This window comes from Asterias rubens, chromosome 1, assembly GCF_902459465.1.
Source record: "Asterias rubens chromosome 1, eAstRub1.3, whole genome shotgun sequence".
In the NCBI taxonomy this organism is placed as follows: domain Eukaryota; kingdom Metazoa; phylum Echinodermata; class Asteroidea; order Forcipulatida; family Asteriidae; genus Asterias; species Asterias rubens.
In genome coordinates, this window is record NC_047062.1 from 5,956,122 (window position 1) to 5,975,079 (window position 18,958).

An 18,958-nucleotide genomic window follows, 5' to 3' on the forward strand; every position below is an offset into this window, starting at 1 on the left:
TACTTTAAAATGAATTGTACGACTTGCCCACTCCCTTTGAGCCAGGTTATATTTTTGCCCTCTACCCGCGACTAACACAAAGGCTAGCATCCCCAATCATGCCTGCATTTTTTGCTAAAAATTACAACAAAAAAAACGAAAAGCTTTTTTTCTGCCTCACATGAAGTTTGAAACCATCCCCAGCTACAAATAAATTACTCAAACAAACAAAACTTTGATTCAAAGTGTTTATTAACCCAAAAAAACCCTAAACATTTTTATCCTTCACTTGAAAAAGTTTGTACGACTGGATATTATTACAGAAATAATTTATTCATGATTGTACAAAATTATTCAAAATTATTTCATTGGCATTGAAATAAAAGCCTTTCTGTGAGCAATATATTAAAAAATTACAAAATGCTTGCCTTCTAAAAAGCTTTTTTTACCATCTACATGCACCCACAAACCTAATATTAGAAATTATTAAATTGATAAACTTGAATGCATTTCTACAGACAATCTATGTGACCAGAGGCCTCACAAGTTAACAAAAGAGCCACAGGTAGGATTTGATCACAGTTCGATGGAAGAAAACATTCAATCTTACACTGTCTGATTTTGATCATTCTTTTATATTTTTAAAGGGGCACATCTCAAAATTTGTTCATCTGTTCCTTATGAAACTCTTGATTTTATGAAGAATTTTGATACAAAATGTAAACATTTTCCATGTGACCAGTGTAGTATTTCACCCACCAAAAAGACCATGGAATGTAAACGGTCACTCTTTTAGCATACAAACGCTACATGGTCTACACATGCACACGGATTTATATGATGGCCAATGCAGTTCCAGCCATAGCCATAGGCTTAATGGTGAATGAGCATGCGTTTAAGGCATAGGAGGCCCATAGCAACACATTTAGCAACAGCCGTCGCTGCAGCTATGAACTCGGACACAGTGTAGCCCAAATAAGGCTAAGGCAGAATACAAAAATAGCATGTTCCCTTGTCATGATACGACTCTTGGAACTATCATTTTCCCTGGGCGGGCAGGCAGGGAACCTGACACAAACACCCATAGCATAATGAAAAGTCTATCACAATATGCTGAGACAGTGAATAATGTACAGCACATTCAATGCTTGATCGAATGACAGCATCACTATGGTAACTGTTCAAAACTTCCTCCATCTCAATCCTCATCATCCGAATCGACCCCGCCCAACGCCTCTGACTTCTTCATGAAGTGGTCCTTGAATGGCATCTTGAAGTCTGGGAAGTCGATCCCGTCACCAAATCGCATCCGTCGTTGCTCTTTCTTGACGATGAGCTCTCTGGTGTTTGGTACGTTGCTCCATGCAACAAATGGGACGTAGGTGATGTCTTCAGGATGTTCGATGCCTCCAGCCATGGCTGATGCAGCTCTCAAGACGGACCCCTTTCTCTCACGTGGGGTGATGGTTGGAGAGTCACCCTGCTGTTGGATAAAACAACAATCATCAGTAAAGCCTTATTTTAAAATTAATATTTTTTGTAGTAGTATTTTTCTTATGAAGAACAGCATTTTTGTATTATGGTGCCTTTAACTGCCAGCCACATTGACCCATATATGACTACAGACCACAGCCAAAGATCAAGATTGTTTGATTTTTGTGAAGAGAGGAAAACTGGAGGGCCCTGGGAAAAACCCTCATGTCATACATGTTTATAGGAGGGAATCAGCGCACAAATCTATTCACATATGGCCCTAGCCTGAAATCAAACCAAGGGCTTATTGGTGAGAGGTGAGGGCTTTAAGAACTAGTCACCCATGCCATCCCACGATTATAGCAAATTACAAAAATTACGATATACATGTACTTGTTTTCATTTTTTGTAAACCATGATTGCTTGAAAAACTTGTGAATCCTTACCTGTTGTGTTGTCATCCCACCCTGTGGTATAGGCGGCACAGATTGGGCCCTCGCTGGGGCCTTCTTCTGACCACTCTTCCCTCGTCCTTTCTTGCCTTTTCCCTTCTTTCCTTCCTTTGGCTGAGGAATCGTCTCAAACTTGGCTTTTACAATCTCCAGGACTCTTGGGTCTGCCCACCACTTGGCAACATCAAGAGCATTATCACCTGAAAAATGGACATTAAATAGAATATTAATCGGAATACTTTGGATACATGTAATTGTTTTGACTATTCAATTTAACACGAGTTCAACTGTGCACTTAAGAAACCAAACTTTTCAAAACAAACCGAAATAACCAAAGAACATTGACAGAGAAAGCCAATAGTGACAACAAGTCACTTTCAAAATGGCAGACTGTTTGGTTTTCAAAGCCTCTCTGACAACAAAGGGAAACCCTAGCTCAGTTAACACTAACGAATGCCCGCTTTTGTTTGAGTTTTGAACCCAAAATATTTTTTCGCAGCAAAAAAATGTATCTTGGTGATTTGTGTTGCCTTGGTACATCCCAAAGTCAACAGTATTTCTTGAGTGATAATGCCCTCTCCTGATAAAATGAACACATGGGTCTTACATTTTTCAATTGATGACACTTTTTGAGCACATAAAGCTTGTACATGATAATGGCGCTTTTTGAATACGAAAAATAGATGGGAACATGTCAACCTTGGCACTGATTGAGTTAAGAATTCATAAATTTATTTGATTCAAATCAGAACTAACCTTTTCTATTTTCCAATGTGACGTTACATCCTTTCTCGATGAGGAATGACACGATGTCCGGTGAGGAAGTCTGTATCGCTCTCATTAAGGGTGTTCCGCCATTCATGGCTTGGGCGTTGATGTCGGCCTGGTGTTCAACCAACATCTTGACGGCGTCCAGCTGGCCAGAGAGGCAGGCGTGATGTAATGGCGTCCATCTGAAGTTATCTTGGCAGTTGACGTTGGCACTGCGAAACGAAAAAAAGAAAACAAACTTGTTTATAACGTGGTTGTTTATCATTTAGTTGTAATTTTTAACCTCTGTTAAACCACTGTATTTTTCATAATTATCGATTATAATTTAGGCTCTACCCTCAAGGTTTTGTAAAACTAGCCACACTTCTTCTGTTGACAGCTTAAATAAAAATGACAATAATTTTGTGTCATTTGTGGGATGTTACTCTGTTTTACCACCATGTTTCAACAAAGCAGCTACACAAAATGGGGCTCCGACAAATGACATAACATAGGTGATGACGTAATGGGTCTTTCTGAACAACACCAGAGAAGGGTGTTCAAAATTATTGATTTTTGTTTACCATTGAAATCTGCTAAATCTCATAAGAACTCAATTTTAGCTTTCTCTGTCAATTTATTTCTCTTTTTCTTGCTGTACTCAAATTTTCCCTACTGTTTTGGCTGAACTTTTTTCCACTCACCCGTTATCTAATAGATACTTCATCATCTCCACATTGCCGTGTGCACATGCAATCATTAGTGCCGTCTTGTAGTACTTATCCTGGGTGTTGACCGACCGACCGTGTGTATAAGCTTGCTTCAGAGAGTCCATGTCTGTCATCTTAGTTGCATCTGTGATATTAATATACGTCTTTTCCGGGAAGTGGAGGTACCAGGCCGAGTCATCCTGTATCGGATGGTCTGGCGGGTGGTCGCGATCAAAACGTCCTGTATCTGTAAACGGTACGTGTCTGTGTATAAGGTGTTCTGGGGGCTCGCCGTACTCAGTTCTAGCGCCCTCAACGCCAACGCATATGGGCATCGGGACCTTTGTCTTGCCTTTCTTCTTCTTTCCCTTCTTACCCTTCTTCTTTTTTTCCTTCTTCTCAAACGCTGACATGAGGTAAGTTTTGTGGACGTATTTCTTCCCGGCTAGGAATTCATGATAGTTGATTACTCCTTCCTTTGTCTTGTCGTGCAGCAGGAAGAGTGCCTTGAAACTGTTTTCATCTATGGGTGCTTCCAGAGTCACAAGCGAGTCGTAAAAATCGTCCTTTGATATCACCTCGTTACCGTCTGTATCAATACCCTGGAATCTCTCCAGAAGTTTGGTCTGATGTTCGAAGCTCCAGTCGTAAACTTTGACAGCCCAGCCTTCTGCTGGTGCTTTTCCGCCACCCTGGAGTTTCTTCGAGAGCCGTTCTGCCTTGCGACACTCCTTCATGACGTCTTTGAAGCCCTTGTTCTTGGCAATGACTTTGGGAAGGAGGCCATCATCATTCTTAAGGTTTGCTTTGCATCCTGTGAAGATAAACATTTGAAAATTGAGGAATATTTGTTCTTGTTATGAAGTGTAACAGTCTGACTAAAAGATTTGATAAACCCAGAATGTAAAATTTTTTAATAGCCTGCAAAATATTTGTTTCTGAACAATGTATATGTTGTGATTATTGAAAAAAGAAAATCAGAAATATTTAGAAAAAAAAAACATTTTATGGTAAGACAATTGGTATTGACTCTCTACTTGAAATTGTGTTGATGTTTTTTTAAAATGTTTTTAAATACTAAGGGAAATAAAGCAATCTAACAAGTGTATACCAACACTCATAGCTGTAGCCGCTTGATTCAAACATGGCATAAAAATAAATTTTCTCATCCTCCACCCATTTACTCAAACCTACCTCTTTGTGACAAATATTTCAAGCAGTTGGCGAAGCCCCCTTCAGCTGCATAATGAATCATGTTGTTTCCAATAACATCTTGCATGTTGAGGTCTGCGCCGTAGCTGGCTAGAAGGCGCACAACATCAAAATGGCCGTTCATTGCGGCATGATGGATGGCTGTCCTCTTGTTCTTATCCATGGCATTAACTTGTCCCCCTCTCGTTAAGATTGCTCGGACCACAGAGATGCTTCCACTTCGAGCTGCTTCAATTAAGGGCGTCTTGTTGGAGGACTGTATGAAGAAAGCAGTTATTTAGATGAGTTTAGTACTTTCCCAGAGGAGACAACGATAAGTGCCAACAGTTATTAAGCTTGTAATTTTGTTACTTTTGAAGTGTTTTTTAAGTGTGAATAGGACACTCTTCAGATGATAGTGGGTGTGGCATTTACCAATTCTTTCTGTTGTTATTATTGCTGAGAACAATGGAAAAGGCCAGGTGATTTTCCATTTAGAAATCAGTGAAAGAATATCATGCCTGGATAACTAAAAATCAGCTGGTAAAAAATGGAACACGGCCTGCTTTACTGCAGTGTGAACAACTAAAAAAGGCACTGCTCATGCTCACTAATCAGGTGTAGCCCTTAGAATACGACCAGAGATGCCTTCCCACATTCAATCTCTAGTAGCCTTCTGGCAACTGAAACCTTCTATCACAAAGGCCTGCTCAAAAGTACTTGCGATTATTGTAGCCCTCCTTCCGACGGAGGGAGGAGGGTTCTGATTATTGCAACTAGCTCAAGAGCACCACACAAGGAACCTACCGGTTGGACACCATTTGGGTCGGCACTGTTCTCCAGAAACTGAAGGCATATCTTCTCATTTTCTACCGAATCCATGCAAGCTAGGACAAGTAGTGGCATGCCATCGTTGGCTACGTTGTTGCACTCTGCGTTGCACTCCAAGACTATCTGTGTGCATTTGGCGTGGCGACTGGTTGGCAGGATGCAGTAGAAAAGGATGCCTGATGACAAAGAGGAAACAACAAAAGTCAAAGTAAGCGAGTTGAATTTGTTTTTCTTCTAAATACAGTGAAACCTCACTTTTTTTAATCCACACCATTCTTTCAACACTTTTGAATGAAGATTGTTTGTAAACAAACATATGGATATAGTCTTGTTGATTGTTTAGTTGTAATACAAGGTTTTTACTAATTTAATCTGTTTGTTTATTGCAGGTTGTAGTTTGGGTATTTCCAGATGGATGGAATTCTTATGAATTCTGATGTTTGCTTATTCTGTCTAAAGTGCGGCCATTTATAATGGGTTTCTCTGTTTGTTTGTTTGTTTGTTTGTACAACTGATGCACTGATATTTAAAATGAATAACAAAGACATATTGATATTTATACGCAAGATGATGTTTTTATCAACAATTATAGATCTGAATTATAGAGTTGCCAAAGTATCCAACACATAATTGTTAACCAACAGCAGGTTTACAAGTCTCAGTTCTTATTAGACCAAGTAACTGGGGCGCTAAACTCATTTAAAAAAATATTTTTTCAAAGATATTTTATACATAAAAAAATAGAACAGCGCCACAGTTACTGGGTCTAAGTTCTCATAGGTCACAAAGTAATACCTTTTCCTTCGGCATCTTTGATTTTCATGTCCGATCCAGCAGTGGCAAGAACTTCCAAAGTCTGCACATGTCCAAACTCGGCAGCTCTCATGGCCGAAGTCCTGCCTTTCAAATCGACCACGTTTGGGTGAGCTCCGAGCCCCAGGAGGAACTTGACCATGTCCTCATCGTTGACTCGGGCCGCCAGGTGCAACCCAGTCTCCCCATCGTTCGGCTCGCTGTAGTTGATCAAATGCGGCACTCCGTGTGAGCAGAGTTTCTCAATTTGTTCCTTATCCTGGTTGCGAACGCACTGCAGGAATTTGTGAATTTGGAGGATCTCCAGTCGTGTCTGTGCGATCGGCATTTTTGGGAAATATTTATCTCTCCAAATATGTTTTAAAATTAAAAATTTGAGAGCATTTTTAGAATATTGAGTAGATTACTTGCTGGTGTTATCAGGGTTTTTTTATGTACACACCGTTGAGTAAACTAATAAAATTCGAGTTATCAAAAATCTGGGATTAAATGTCTTTGCTCGGATGATGTTTCTGGATGTCTACCACCCGGCAACAAACAAACGTCCACAATAACACGATGCAAAACGTTGGATGGACTCAGACGAAATCTTGAATTTCACAACAAAGAATCCAAATTCGAAAACACGAAACTGGGCGATCCAATTTATACCGCATGTATTCTTCGCCACCTGTTATAAAAAAAGTTTCCAGGGAGTTCAACACAGATGTACACTTGCCAAGTTGCGGAGGAGACAGGTGTCCACTTAGTCACCCGAGTATCAATTAACGTTCCATTCTTCCCCGGGCAGACGGATTGGCAAAAGGATGGATCCTCATATCACAGTTAAACACCTTTTCACAGAAAATTAGTGTGGATTTCTAGAAGAACAGACGAATTCGGTACATTTGAGATCGGACTGGACGTGTACTTCCCACACGGAACCGCGCACAATCATAAATCGTGCACAAAAGGGAGCCATACAAGCAGCCGGTTGTCATGGCTGCACCACGGCTGTGTTGTTTACCTTTCAATACGGGCAGATCTCTTAACGCTGATAAAATGCGGTCAAGCATTATGAATAATTCATCCTGCTCATTTCCTTATCAATGCGGCTTGTTTGAAGTGGGAGGTTGGGGGTATGAATAATTCAGATATTTGTGGAAACATTTGACCGTTGTATTTTAGATAGTACATAGCTTACATCTGACGATTTACCAACAGTCATGTAGGCCTAATCATTTATCATGGAGTTAGAAATTAGAATAGGAACATAGGTTATTAATTATTCTGATTTCTTCTGCCAGCTTTAGCCCCTAGTATTACTCAACTTACTAACCGTATTCCCTAACTGTAGTCTTGTTTTCACAATCTTATAATCTATTGCTTCACAGCCCCTACCATAAAACATTTGTCTTTGTATTTTAGTCCTCGCTTCGTGTGGCCTGCTGGCCCAATTTAATCTTCTTAGAAATAATACGTTTCATTTATCCAAATTCGTTTCCCCCCTTAAAAACTAGAGAAAAAGGTTTGCAGATTTGTTTTTAACTAAGAGACGACTTAGTTAAAAACAAATCTGCAAACCTTTTCCCTAGTTTTTAGTCAATTTTTTTTGAGCTAGTACTTCTTTAACAAAATGTCAGAAAAGTTTAAAAACTGGACTTGGCTTTTACATACACTCTTCAAAGACTTGGTATTTTCTCATAATTTTAAGTTTCTGTTAAGAAATGCTTTTCATCAATAAAATGTGTTACTTGAGGTAATTACCTACAAGTATGCAAGCTATAGAGCCCGAAGTAGCAAAAACTTAAGCCGACAGCCGTGCAACAGATAAGAACACATGTGTAACATGATGACTTTCCAATAGGATTCCAATTAACAAGTGAGATGTTAATATACCTTATTATTGGGAGACCATGCTACTCTAGAGACAACAGTCCAATTACTGCAACATATTTGTAAAACAGTTTCACAAGAATATTCTCTCATTTTTCGAACAGTTTGCAATCCCAGCTAGTTCTTCATTTGTTTCATAGAACACTAAACTAATACAAAACACCAGGAGAACAAAGAAAGAAAGCAAAAAATTCAAAACAAAAATTATAATATAATAAGGTGAAACTTTATTCAAATTAACGAACACTCTCAACCTGTACCACCAATCATGAATTAAAAACAAAACATTGTGTCAGCCAATCTGTGTAGTAGTTGTGTCAGCCAATCTGTGTAGTATTTCTGCTTCTAGAACAAATTTACAGTTTGTAATCACACCATGTCAAACAAGAAATATTCTAGAATTACGAATCCCACCTCTGGCAAAACCCTAATCTCCTCAACATTTACCATAATGTCTTACAGCTGAGCCAAGGAAATGGCGATATTAAATCTCAGTGACCAATTGGAGATTTTCATGTCACCATATTATAGAACATTTTCTCAAGACTCTGGTTAATCAAAATACAACAAAAACACTGTTTGGTTTGGAACGATTTTCACGATTTACCTATATCACACTTGTTATTAGGTTAAAGTTCACTGTTTTGCCAGAGCCATTCACATAGTTGATGGATGATCATACAATCTGATCATGTGTAAGAAAAATGCAATAGGCCTATAAAGGAATATAGTATCACTGTACTGCAGATATTTGGGCACTATTCTTTCCTGTGACATGTTTTATCACACTTGTTTCGGTTTTTTTAGCATTCGCAGCTAACACACTCAAATGCAAGGCAAAATCAGACAAGCATCATTTCAAAGAATTTAAATGATAAAGCATTCTGCTTAGCAAAGCTGCTTAGTGCTTTAAGCTACTTGATGAACTTGATGAGCAGTTTTGTTATTATTATATTGATGTCTAGAACCTATTATTACCATTACAATTGAATATGAAAAAGTATTGTTCCTTGACAATTCTACAAAATCACATTGTCATGTATTTAATTATGAGAGTTATTGGCAAATAAATAAACAATTTCCAGTTGAATTGACGATTTGTTTAAAAGACAATCATCCTGAAACTCATGCTTTTGCAGTTTAAAAGACAATCATCCTGAAACTCATGCTTTTGCAGATCTGTGATCAATTCACATCAATATTGTATCTATTTAATATTAAAACACAAGGTTGCTCATTTATACACTAACATGCAAACACAATTTAAACTGCCCTAAACAAAAGAAATTGTCATGTTAAAGATGCGATGAAATAAGGCTCCTCAAAATATATTGACCAAAGATAGGCAGAAAAAGGGACAGAGATGAGTTAACATTGCATTGATTACTGTGTGATTTTTATTTTACTCTCAAGCAAAAATGCAGAGATGGTTTATGTTTCTGCACTAGTGTAAACATTACGCAGAATTGTGTTTTTTTTACCCAGTGGTAAAAAACATTAATAGACTCCACCTAGGACCATCGATCTATCTACGACTCGTCGCAATGCTGTAATGAAGAAAGATTTATTCAGCAAAGGACTGGCCGGCCCTTTTGTCACTGCTGTATGAAACTGTACATTTCAAACTTTTATCTGTGGGTAATGTACATGTGTATAAAGGATAACCATTTCAAGTTTTCATGATCACTATCGACAGCAATGATGTTATAGTACAAAAATTGCAGATTGTATCATTATATATGCAAAGTAATCTCGTATGTTTGTTGTCCATATAATTGTTCAAGTCTTTCTCTTTTGTTCAGCTTTACCAGCAGCAATATAGAAAGCGTAGCCCAGGAAGGCAAAACAGACTCCAGCAATACTCATGGCTGCATTGTAGGCTATCCGAACTCTGGGATCGACATTCCTTCCAGCTTTGACGGCTTCATTCTGCCAATCATTGGTCTACAGAAACAGACGGAGGAGACGGAGGGAGGAAAAAGGGGACATGTTGAGGAACCTCTTCAAAGCAATGTGGGTTTTTACAAGGAGATCATCTACTTCTTGGGCATTGAGTAATCAAACAGGGAGTAACAGGTCAATGCCGTGCCAACCACCGTCAGTCCCATGATAGTGGCATAGGTGAATGTGTCAAAGCCGCCTCCTTTAAGATGAATTGGAAGTCCGTTATCACTCTGTCAAGAGATATAAAGAAGGGGCGGCTAGCTGGTTGACTTCAAAGTGATTGTACAATCTAGCAATGCAATTCTTTTTACTGTGTGTTAAATAGATTTTGCTGGAGAAAGAAGGCATTTAGCCAAACTAATACAGTAAGGGCAGAGTCCAAATTCAGCCACTTCAAATGCAGCTATGGCCATTGTCTGCAACAGCAATGTTGAAGAATAAACAGTTATAGCGCTCCGGCCATAGCCACTGCTGAAGCCACTTAATCAGACACAGCCTTAGAACTCCAGTTAATGAATTACATTTTCCAAACACTACGGTAGAATAACAATGTACAGTAGATGACTCAGTTTTGATAATCCTGGTCAACATGAACATGGCTCTTGCTTTGGTGCCACATTACACTTCCAAAACTTTTTCTGATTTTGTATTTTTCTGACCAATGTAGAAAGAATTCTTTGACCCTTCTTATCTCAAGGATGAACACTAGGACCCTGTTTTTCTGTTTGATTCATTTGTTTTAAACTTCATGACAGCAGCAGTTCAACTCACCTGAAACTTAGATTGGCCCTCCTTGATTTTGCTTTCAAGCTGTGACCTAACACTAGTGGAGAAGTTCAACCTGGCCTGGGGAACCAGGGACCTCAGCATCTGTTAACAACAAATTTAGGAATTTACTTATTGTTTTTAGTTATTTAAAATGACAAGTATAAATATCTTTTAGAAGTTTCAAAAATATTTGTGGAAATTGGGTAAACGGCTGCAAATAATCCTCATTTGAAGTAAAGAGTGGTGAAACTACTAAATGAAAATAATGCTTGCAATTGCAACTTGCTCAACTTGTAGAACCTTTGGTATTTGTCAAAGACCAGTTTTCTCACTTGGTGTGTCTCAACATATACGCACAAAATAACAAACCTTTAGTCGTCAAAGTTCTGAGATAATAATAAGAAAAAATACCCTTGACCACGAAGTTGTGCACTTTTAGATGCTGGTTTTGGGACCTCAAAATCTAATCCTGAGGTCTCAAAATAAAAATAAAAATTACTTCTTTCTCAAAAACTACATAACTTCAAATGGAGCCGTTTCTCACAATGTTTTTGCTATGCATTGCTCGTTACCAAGTACGTTTTTATCATGATAACAATTATTTTGAGTAATTACCAATAGTGTCCAGTGCCTTTGAAGCACTCCAAAGACTACCATGTATAGTTTTAACAAGGTTTAAAATTTATACTGGACTACAGGGTTGAGGGCAGTGATTTTCGCACAGTCGTGCTACTAAACTTATTTGACAGGACTTAGTCTAATGCAGCCTCATTAATACTCTACTCATAACTGGAAGGACAGCACTGAAAATCAATCCCGATTTGCCTAACACACTTGTTAAAACATTCAAGCATTTGTCAGGCGCTTAGTTCACATGTTAACTTCAACGCAGTACATTTAAAATAAATCATGTTTTTAGGAAATCGTTTGTCATCCTAAAATGGAACAAGATCAGAAAAGAAATAGAGGTGACTAGTTGCTCTATGACTTGATGCGTCTTTTGACAGCCCGCTCTGCGTAGATAAGTCTTTAAAACACAGAATGGATCAACAACACTGAAACTGCCACTGCCACATGACAGGTCTCATTTAAATATCCAGTGAAGTGTATTTAGATATTTCAAAGTCACACTCCCAGGGGTTTATGATCATTACGATCATTATGGCAATCGGAAAATTAAAAACATTGTGGCGAGATCATCATACACCCACGGAATGAGTAGCAAAAGTCGAGTCTGACTCTCTGTCTCACTCTCAGTGATACATGCTGGTCCTTGCTTGCTGTGTGTATTTATTTTCAATCTTTCAAAATTCAATTTCATTTCTCTTGTCTTGAGTCTTTTCTCGTCTCAAGAAATATTTGTCTTTTGAGGAAGTTTCCGTATTGCGCCAACACTTTTTCATTCGATATGAAATAATATAGTATCTAATTTACCTCAACGAGATATCCCATTTTGTAAAAATTAGTGAAAAAGTGGTGGCGAAGTGCGGAAAGTTATCCGTCTTTTAACTCTTCGGTCGTATGCTTTATTTGTAGTCAACATTTCAGGACTGCATAACTTATTTCAGTCTTTATACCACATGAATGAATACAAATATAAAAGGAGTACGTGCAAAACATAATCCATTATTTAGGAGGGCGCCCTCTCCCTCACGGCCAAAAAAACACGCACGAACGATTCCTCCCACCACTCTCACTCAGTCCGTGAATTCCGTGGCTTACTAAATGCTTTTTTACGACAAAATATCAATCACTTGAGTTGACATATACTCCCAAAATAAGCTTAAAGTAACGGTTCATGTGAAAATTAACTCAATTCACTTACCAATACCCTATTCATTGTCTATCTATATGGCGAAATACCAGCGTTCTTGTTTTAATTTCCACTCAAAACAATTTTGTCGTACTCTTCTAATGCGTTTTGCATGTATGAACTGGTTCCATGCAAGTATAAAGCTTAAAATATAAGAAGTGGTTCTGGGTACCGGACAAAATCAAGTCTAAAGAAACAGCGCCCTCACTTTTTGGGAAGGTTCTTTTAACACTTTCTACACACCACCCGGTTACCAAATGCACTTGACCGGTTACAAACGTCCATAGATTTGCTTTCCTTAGTTTGAAGACGGAAAAATTCACTTTATAAATGGCTTACAAGTTCAGACCGATGGGTGGTCGAGTTGGACCTGCAACTCCAGAAATGGCATACTCTCCAGCAGTAAGTTTTATGATGCCAATTAATTTTATGTACCAAATCTCAAATGAGATTCTCATCATCATCATGTGTGTCTTTACTTTTAATTAAGTTTTTTTATGTTTACTCTTTATTTCTTATAATATTTCAAGTTCATGACCTTCTGTCGAGGTAGTCACTAGTCACTTTGGGAAAAAGTTTCGATATCACGCCACCACTTTTTCATTCGATATGAAATTATAATAATAGTAGTAGGCCTATACCTCAATAATATTATAATGAGATATCCCTTTTTTATAATTTAAGTTTTTGTAAAACAAATGAGTGAAAAAGGGGTGGCATGTTGCACTTTGTTCGAAAATTTTCCATATCACGCCACCACTTTTTCATTCAATGAAATATAGTATCCAATTTACCTCAATGAGATATCCCTTTTTGTTAAAATGAGGGAAAAGGTAGTGGTAGGATACGGAAAGTTATCCCTTTGATTTGTTCAATCATCATGAAGCATCAAGTTAACATGGTTAACTGGTGTTTAGACAACTCGCCCGTCGGACAACTTGACCATTTGGACAACTGGACCGTTCGGACAACCCAACCAATGGTTGAGACAACTGGATGGTTCACAGCCCCATCAATAGTGCCAATACGCTGGACTCCCTCCGCTTCTTGGCCCTTCACCCATGTAGTTCAGGGTGTTATTATTATTTTTGTAAATAGAAACCAACAATTTTATGCCTTCGTCCCTCGGCGCCATGATGTTAACTGATGCGCACATGTACTCGAGCGCTGATCTTATTTGCTGAAACAGCCGCACATTTTCGTAACAATGCATATTCGTGTTCAGCTGTGGCACTGTGAGCAATGAAAAAGGGTACCCGACTAAAGACCACCAATCGCACTTGGCGCACATCGGTAAACATCATGGCGCACGATGTGAAACTTAGCAATTTGCCCTGAGATTTGTTAATAGAATTACACCAACAGGAGGGCGCACATTTTCGTAATATTGTGCATGTACTAATGTACTGGGGTAAGTGACAACTGGAAAAAAATCTAGGTATAAAATTGTGGTTTCTAGTTTTCTAGTTAATTTTTTTTAACAACCTGAAGCTACATGGGCGTAGGGCCATGAAGCGGAGGCCTTCCAGCGTATTGGCACTATTGATGGGGCTAGACAGTTCATAGACCCAGTAATTGGGGCGCTGTACTCCTTCGACCAATAATGACAACATTTTGAAAAAAGGAGTACAGCGCCCCCAGTTACTGGGTCTAGACGGTTCAGGAAAACTTGGTGGTTCAGACAACTCTACTTTTGAGTTTGGGACAGCTCGACGGATGGCTAAGACAAGTCGATGGTTAAATGGCCGATCTCCATTACTGGCATATTACATGAAAACTATATATATTAGATGTTAATTTGTGTATAGAGTCAGACACATCTTTGATAATTGACAGGTTTTAAAAAGTTCTTTTGGCTTGACCTTGATTCTTGAAGCTTTAATGAATTTAAATTCTGAAGATTTTACTTTTTAAAGTTTTATTTGATATATTGGCACAACGCTACAAAAAGAAGTAAAGGGTTATCAAAATATATAATTATTTTGTATTTATAATATACATTTATTAAATCTGCCAATCGATTAGAATCGCTCAAAACATAATTATTATTCCCCCCTCCGATAACAAATAAATCAATCTACAATTTGTTAAAATGATGTTGTCGTTTTTTCAAACAGGGATTGCAGCCACCAGTGAAAGTTGAGCCCAGTCAGCTTGTCTGGGAGCAAAAGCCTAAGCCGGTTGCCATTTACAGAAGTCCGATGGGAGGAGACGGTGTCTTTGGCAAACTTAACAAAGTTTATCAGAACCAAAAAGTATTTCAGGTGAGTACGGGAAGACTTACTATCTTGTTCTACCTAAAGTTGTGGTTTTTTTTATATACTCCTTTTTGTTCCAATATTTCAGATTGTCCAATTTCGTATTCTTACTTCATAACATTTTCCAGCAAGTTGACCAACCATTCAAAAGCACACCATGGCTTGTGTAAGGTTGCACTACTGTAACACTGCACATGACAAACTGTGTGCATTTTGTACATTGTGTTCTGTGTAGATGTATTGTTCGATGCAATGATTATGAATCATTGCATGCTGGCATAGTTTATCTATCATTGAAAACCACAGTGGATGATATTAATGGTCAATTAGTAGGAGGGTTGACTATTATTACATTATATCATACTGCAGGCTGGTAAAGTATTTCATTCAAAACTACAGTTGATGCTTTGCCAGCAGCAAACCACGTTATATCTAGTGCTGGGCGAATAGTGAAATTTTGTTATTCGGATACCGCTGGTTTTTGTTGTTTTTTTTTGCCGCTAGAGGGCGCTGTTCGTTTGTGAATGAGATCTTCTGGGCAGATTGATATTAGTTTTAGACAGTGTCACTTGGTTCATTCATAAAAATGACCGGATCTAATTTAATGATGGCGATTTGCTTTTTCTTTTGATCGTGGATGACTCTACGTGAAGGAAAACTTTTGTAAACTTTGAACAAATTACGTCAGAAATGTCATTGTTTTAACTCTTCACGGAGGTGAGCATAGTTAAATACTTAATTTATGCTGTTTTATGCTGTCTTAATAGAAGTTTCATTAGGATTCAGACAAAACATTCATGTCAGTTGTCGCCCGACGTCCGCGGATATTCGGATATTAAAGAATATCCGGTTACTTGGTTGTAATTATAGAACTACCCGGTTTATAAATAGCTATTCGCGCCCTATGCGGATATCCGGTTAAGAAAAAAAAGGCATTCGCGGTTACGGATAGGAAAACCTATTCGCCATTAACCGGATATTGGAATAATTCGCCCAGGCCTAGTTATATCATATTGCATGCTGAAACAGTTTATCTGTCATTCAAAACCATGGATGACATTGAATGGTCAAACAGTAAGACGGGTAATTTGTACTTAAAGACAACTTCAACTAAAGTTCTACTTCATTCTTAATTAATCTAGCATTTGATAAACACCCGTACTTTTTCGAATAGCCTCTCTAGTGGTTGAACAGTCTACACTGTATATTGTCCAGTAACATGCACCCCCTTGTACACTGGTTAAATACTTGTACCATAGACTGCCACAAAGTACCATGACTTCTTTGCTAGCACTGGGTGCATGGGTTTTATTCTGTTCAAGTGTAGCTGGTTTAATGTGGACTGGAACCTTGTTGTGCTCTGCAGGGAAACCATTCATTGTAAACCATTTTAAAAGGCACCATGTGAGTGAGAAGAGTGCGATCAAAAGCATTCCCTTATTGAAGTTCATTTGTCCAATTCATATTAAACCACCAATCAGCAGGCCTTACTTAAAGGCAATTGCCACCATGCGCTTGATCATTGCCTTGGTGCCCTTTTTTAATGTTCCAGTAGAAATTTGTGTTTCCCTCTTTGAGGTTCCCTACAAAGGAACAACTGTGTTGTCCTTCCATAATCAAAGTATTAGGCCTGCTACAGTGTGATATCATTACCCCCCTCAGTCAAGCAGGCCTGGAATTGCCTAGGCCCTCCCTCAGTCAAGCAGGCCTGGAATTGCCTAGGCCCTCCCTCAGTCAAGCAGGCCTGGAATTGCCTAGGCCCTCCCTCAGTCAAGCAGGCCTGGAATTGCCTAGGCCCTCCCTCAGTCAAGCAGGCCTGGAATTGCCTAGGCCTTAGACGACTTTGCCTCAGTTGCCCTGGTCTTTGCCTTGGTGTGTCATCAAAAGTTCCCATAGACTTGAAAATATTCCAGTGGAAGTGCCCTAGTTCAAATATGAAAATGGCCTTGCCAGCTCAATGATATCCAGCTTTGGTCAATGCCACTTCTTTACTGTCAAAAGAGATATTCACATGGTGTTACCGCAAACCTCTCTTGGTTATACTTCCACCATCCTACTTAGTTACTCCAGGTATTTTCAATGCCACTGCTTTACTATCAGTTTTTAAAACAACATCCCTCTTTTGTTTGACCTTCAGAGTCCCAACGGGATACCAATCCATCTGAAGAAAGGTTTCACGGATAGATTCAGTTTCGGCCTCATCATGGCTTTGACCGTCGGTGGGACCATCTGGACGTGTGTATCTCTCTACCAATACTCGCAACCCAAAAAGTGACCCCCCTATGAACAGCCACCTCTAGGAATCTATTATATAAATACGCCTGTGCATTTTTAACCTGATGTGATTTGTGAATATAGAAACATGAATGAATGAAATCTTAGGGATTTTGTTGAGTTATTATTAGGAGCAACCACAATGCATGTGAAATGGAAACAGCGGAGAGTTCAGCACTGGGAGAGTTGATGTGACAAGAACAGTATTACATTTAAACCATTATTCACCAGGTCCACCCAAAGGCATAGTGAGTGTGTTCGTTTAGCTTCCCTGGGCCGACCCCGGTCTGCCCCTGGTGTGTTCGAATAGCTTTGACGTCATTCCAGTGGCTCACCGGGGTCAGCCCTCAGTGCCCTGTTTGTGGAGTGGGTCACTTGGGGGTGACCCGAGGTGCATGCCGTTACCACGAGAGGGCGAGTGTGATCGTTGGATTAGCTATTGTAAGGGACTCACCTGCACCTGGGTGAGCATCGCAGGGTCGACCCAGGGAAGCTAATCGAATGCAACCAATGTTAGCCAGAGGGGTGTTTGGGTGTGTGCAAGAAACTTAGAAAGGCAAACATTTTTGTCTGCTTGTTCGAGCTACATTAGCAAATTACAATTAAACAGTTTCTTAGGTTTGCAATGACAAGATACACGTACATTATAAAAAAATATTTATTCACATAGCAATAAAGATTTCAGAAAGTATTAGGCCTCTATATGTCATTCAAACAATCCTCAGAAATACTGCTACAATGAACTAGCAATTGTAGAGGTCAGTTAAACCAAAGGTTACAATCGTGTACACACTGAGTATTGAGTACTTGTGAATCACAAGTTGTGAGTGGGATATCAAGTGAGGGCACTATTTGCAGTTTGAACATCAATTAAAGCCTATGGAACCTTTCGGTACAGAAAAAAAAAAAAAAAGTTCACAGATTTACAAATAATTTACAGGGTTTACAGAAGGTAATGGTGAAAGACTTCTCTTGAAACATTAGCCCATGTAATGCTTTACTTTTTGAGAAAACGGCAAAATAATATAAATTCTCGTTAGCGAGAATTACGGATTTATTTTAAACACATGTCATGACACGGCGAAAAGCGCGGAAACAAGAGTGGGTTTTCCCGTTATTTTCTCCGACTCCGATGACCGATTGAGCCAAAATTTTCACAGGTTTGTTGTTTTATATATAAGTTGTGATACACGAAGTGTGGGACTTGGACTTATACTGTTTACCGAAAGTGTATAATGGCTTTAATACTATTTTAAAGTAGATAGCCATGTGTTTGGGAAAAATGTAAAATACTTCTCTTACCCTTTCCATGCTAGTCTTGGCCCAAGATGTCTGTGGTCAATAGTGGATAGTGCACTGCAGTGCACACATTGTAAATCGTAGTACACTATCCACTCTCGATCACTGACATCTTGAGTCAAGACTAACTCCATGCTAGCATTTAAGACAAATCTTTCTATCCAGACCATCACAGATCTAACAAGTTATGTTGATTAGCATTTCTGATTGTTAAGTTTTATTAACCACACTCAATTGCAAACTGTTTTTAATTAGTATGTTTGAATGATTGAATGGATGATAATTAAAACATAAATTTGAAGTGAATTATTTTGTGGAGCCACAGATGCAGTTATTTTTTTAAGTGCCTTTATAGTGACTTTACTTTCTCTCTCAATTTAAAAATTTTGATTACAATTACATAATTATTCATATTTTCAATTCTATTTATAAATACAACTGTTAAAGATGCTAGATCTGATTTTTTTACCAATTTGACCAGGAATTTTATACTTTAAATACCAAGTTTTATAGATTCCTGGAAATTAG

General features: G+C 38.6%; 3 protein-coding genes across 4 annotated transcripts; 1 reads left to right on the forward strand and 2 right to left on the reverse strand.

The window, feature by feature from the left end:
- Positions 1 to 251: 251 nt before the first annotated feature.
- On the reverse strand, positions 252 to 7,123 carry LOC117298725 (ankyrin repeat and EF-hand domain-containing protein 1-like). Of its 2 annotated transcripts, none has more exons than XM_033782053.1 (7): positions 6,182 to 7,123; positions 5,363 to 5,562; positions 4,559 to 4,832; positions 3,359 to 4,178; positions 2,661 to 2,887; positions 1,899 to 2,104; positions 252 to 1,459 (listed from the first exon to the last, which is right to left on the reverse strand). In XM_033782053.1, the coding sequence occupies exons 1-7, from the start codon at positions 6,525 to 6,527 to the stop codon at positions 1,178 to 1,180; spliced, it is 2,355 nt and encodes a 784-aa protein (XP_033637944.1). In that variant the 5' UTR covers positions 6,528 to 7,123; the 3' UTR covers positions 252 to 1,177. The 2 variants fall into 2 exon arrangements, with proteins under 2 accessions (XP_033637944.1, XP_033637936.1); XM_033782045.1 differs by having other exon boundaries at positions 252 to 1,462.
- Positions 7,124 to 8,281: 1,158 nt separating this feature from the next.
- On the reverse strand, positions 8,282 to 12,719 carry LOC117292696 (cytochrome c oxidase subunit 7A2, mitochondrial-like). Its single transcript, XM_033774838.1, has 3 exons — positions 12,612 to 12,719; positions 10,790 to 10,888; positions 8,282 to 10,248 (listed from the first exon to the last, which is right to left on the reverse strand). Exons 1-3 carry the CDS (start codon positions 12,624 to 12,626, stop codon positions 10,111 to 10,113), a joined length of 252 nt encoding a protein of 83 aa, XP_033630729.1. The 5' UTR covers positions 12,627 to 12,719; the 3' UTR covers positions 8,282 to 10,110.
- An 89-nt stretch (positions 12,720 to 12,808) lies between these two features.
- On the forward strand, positions 12,809 to 18,075 carry LOC117292686 (cytochrome c oxidase subunit 7A-related protein, mitochondrial-like). Its single transcript, XM_033774826.1, has 3 exons — positions 12,809 to 13,001; positions 14,717 to 14,863; positions 16,995 to 18,075. The coding sequence occupies exons 1-3, from the start codon at positions 12,930 to 12,932 to the stop codon at positions 17,130 to 17,132; spliced, it is 357 nt and encodes a 118-aa protein (XP_033630717.1). The 5' UTR covers positions 12,809 to 12,929; the 3' UTR covers positions 17,133 to 18,075.
- The last annotated feature ends 883 nt before the right edge of the window (positions 18,076 to 18,958 follow it).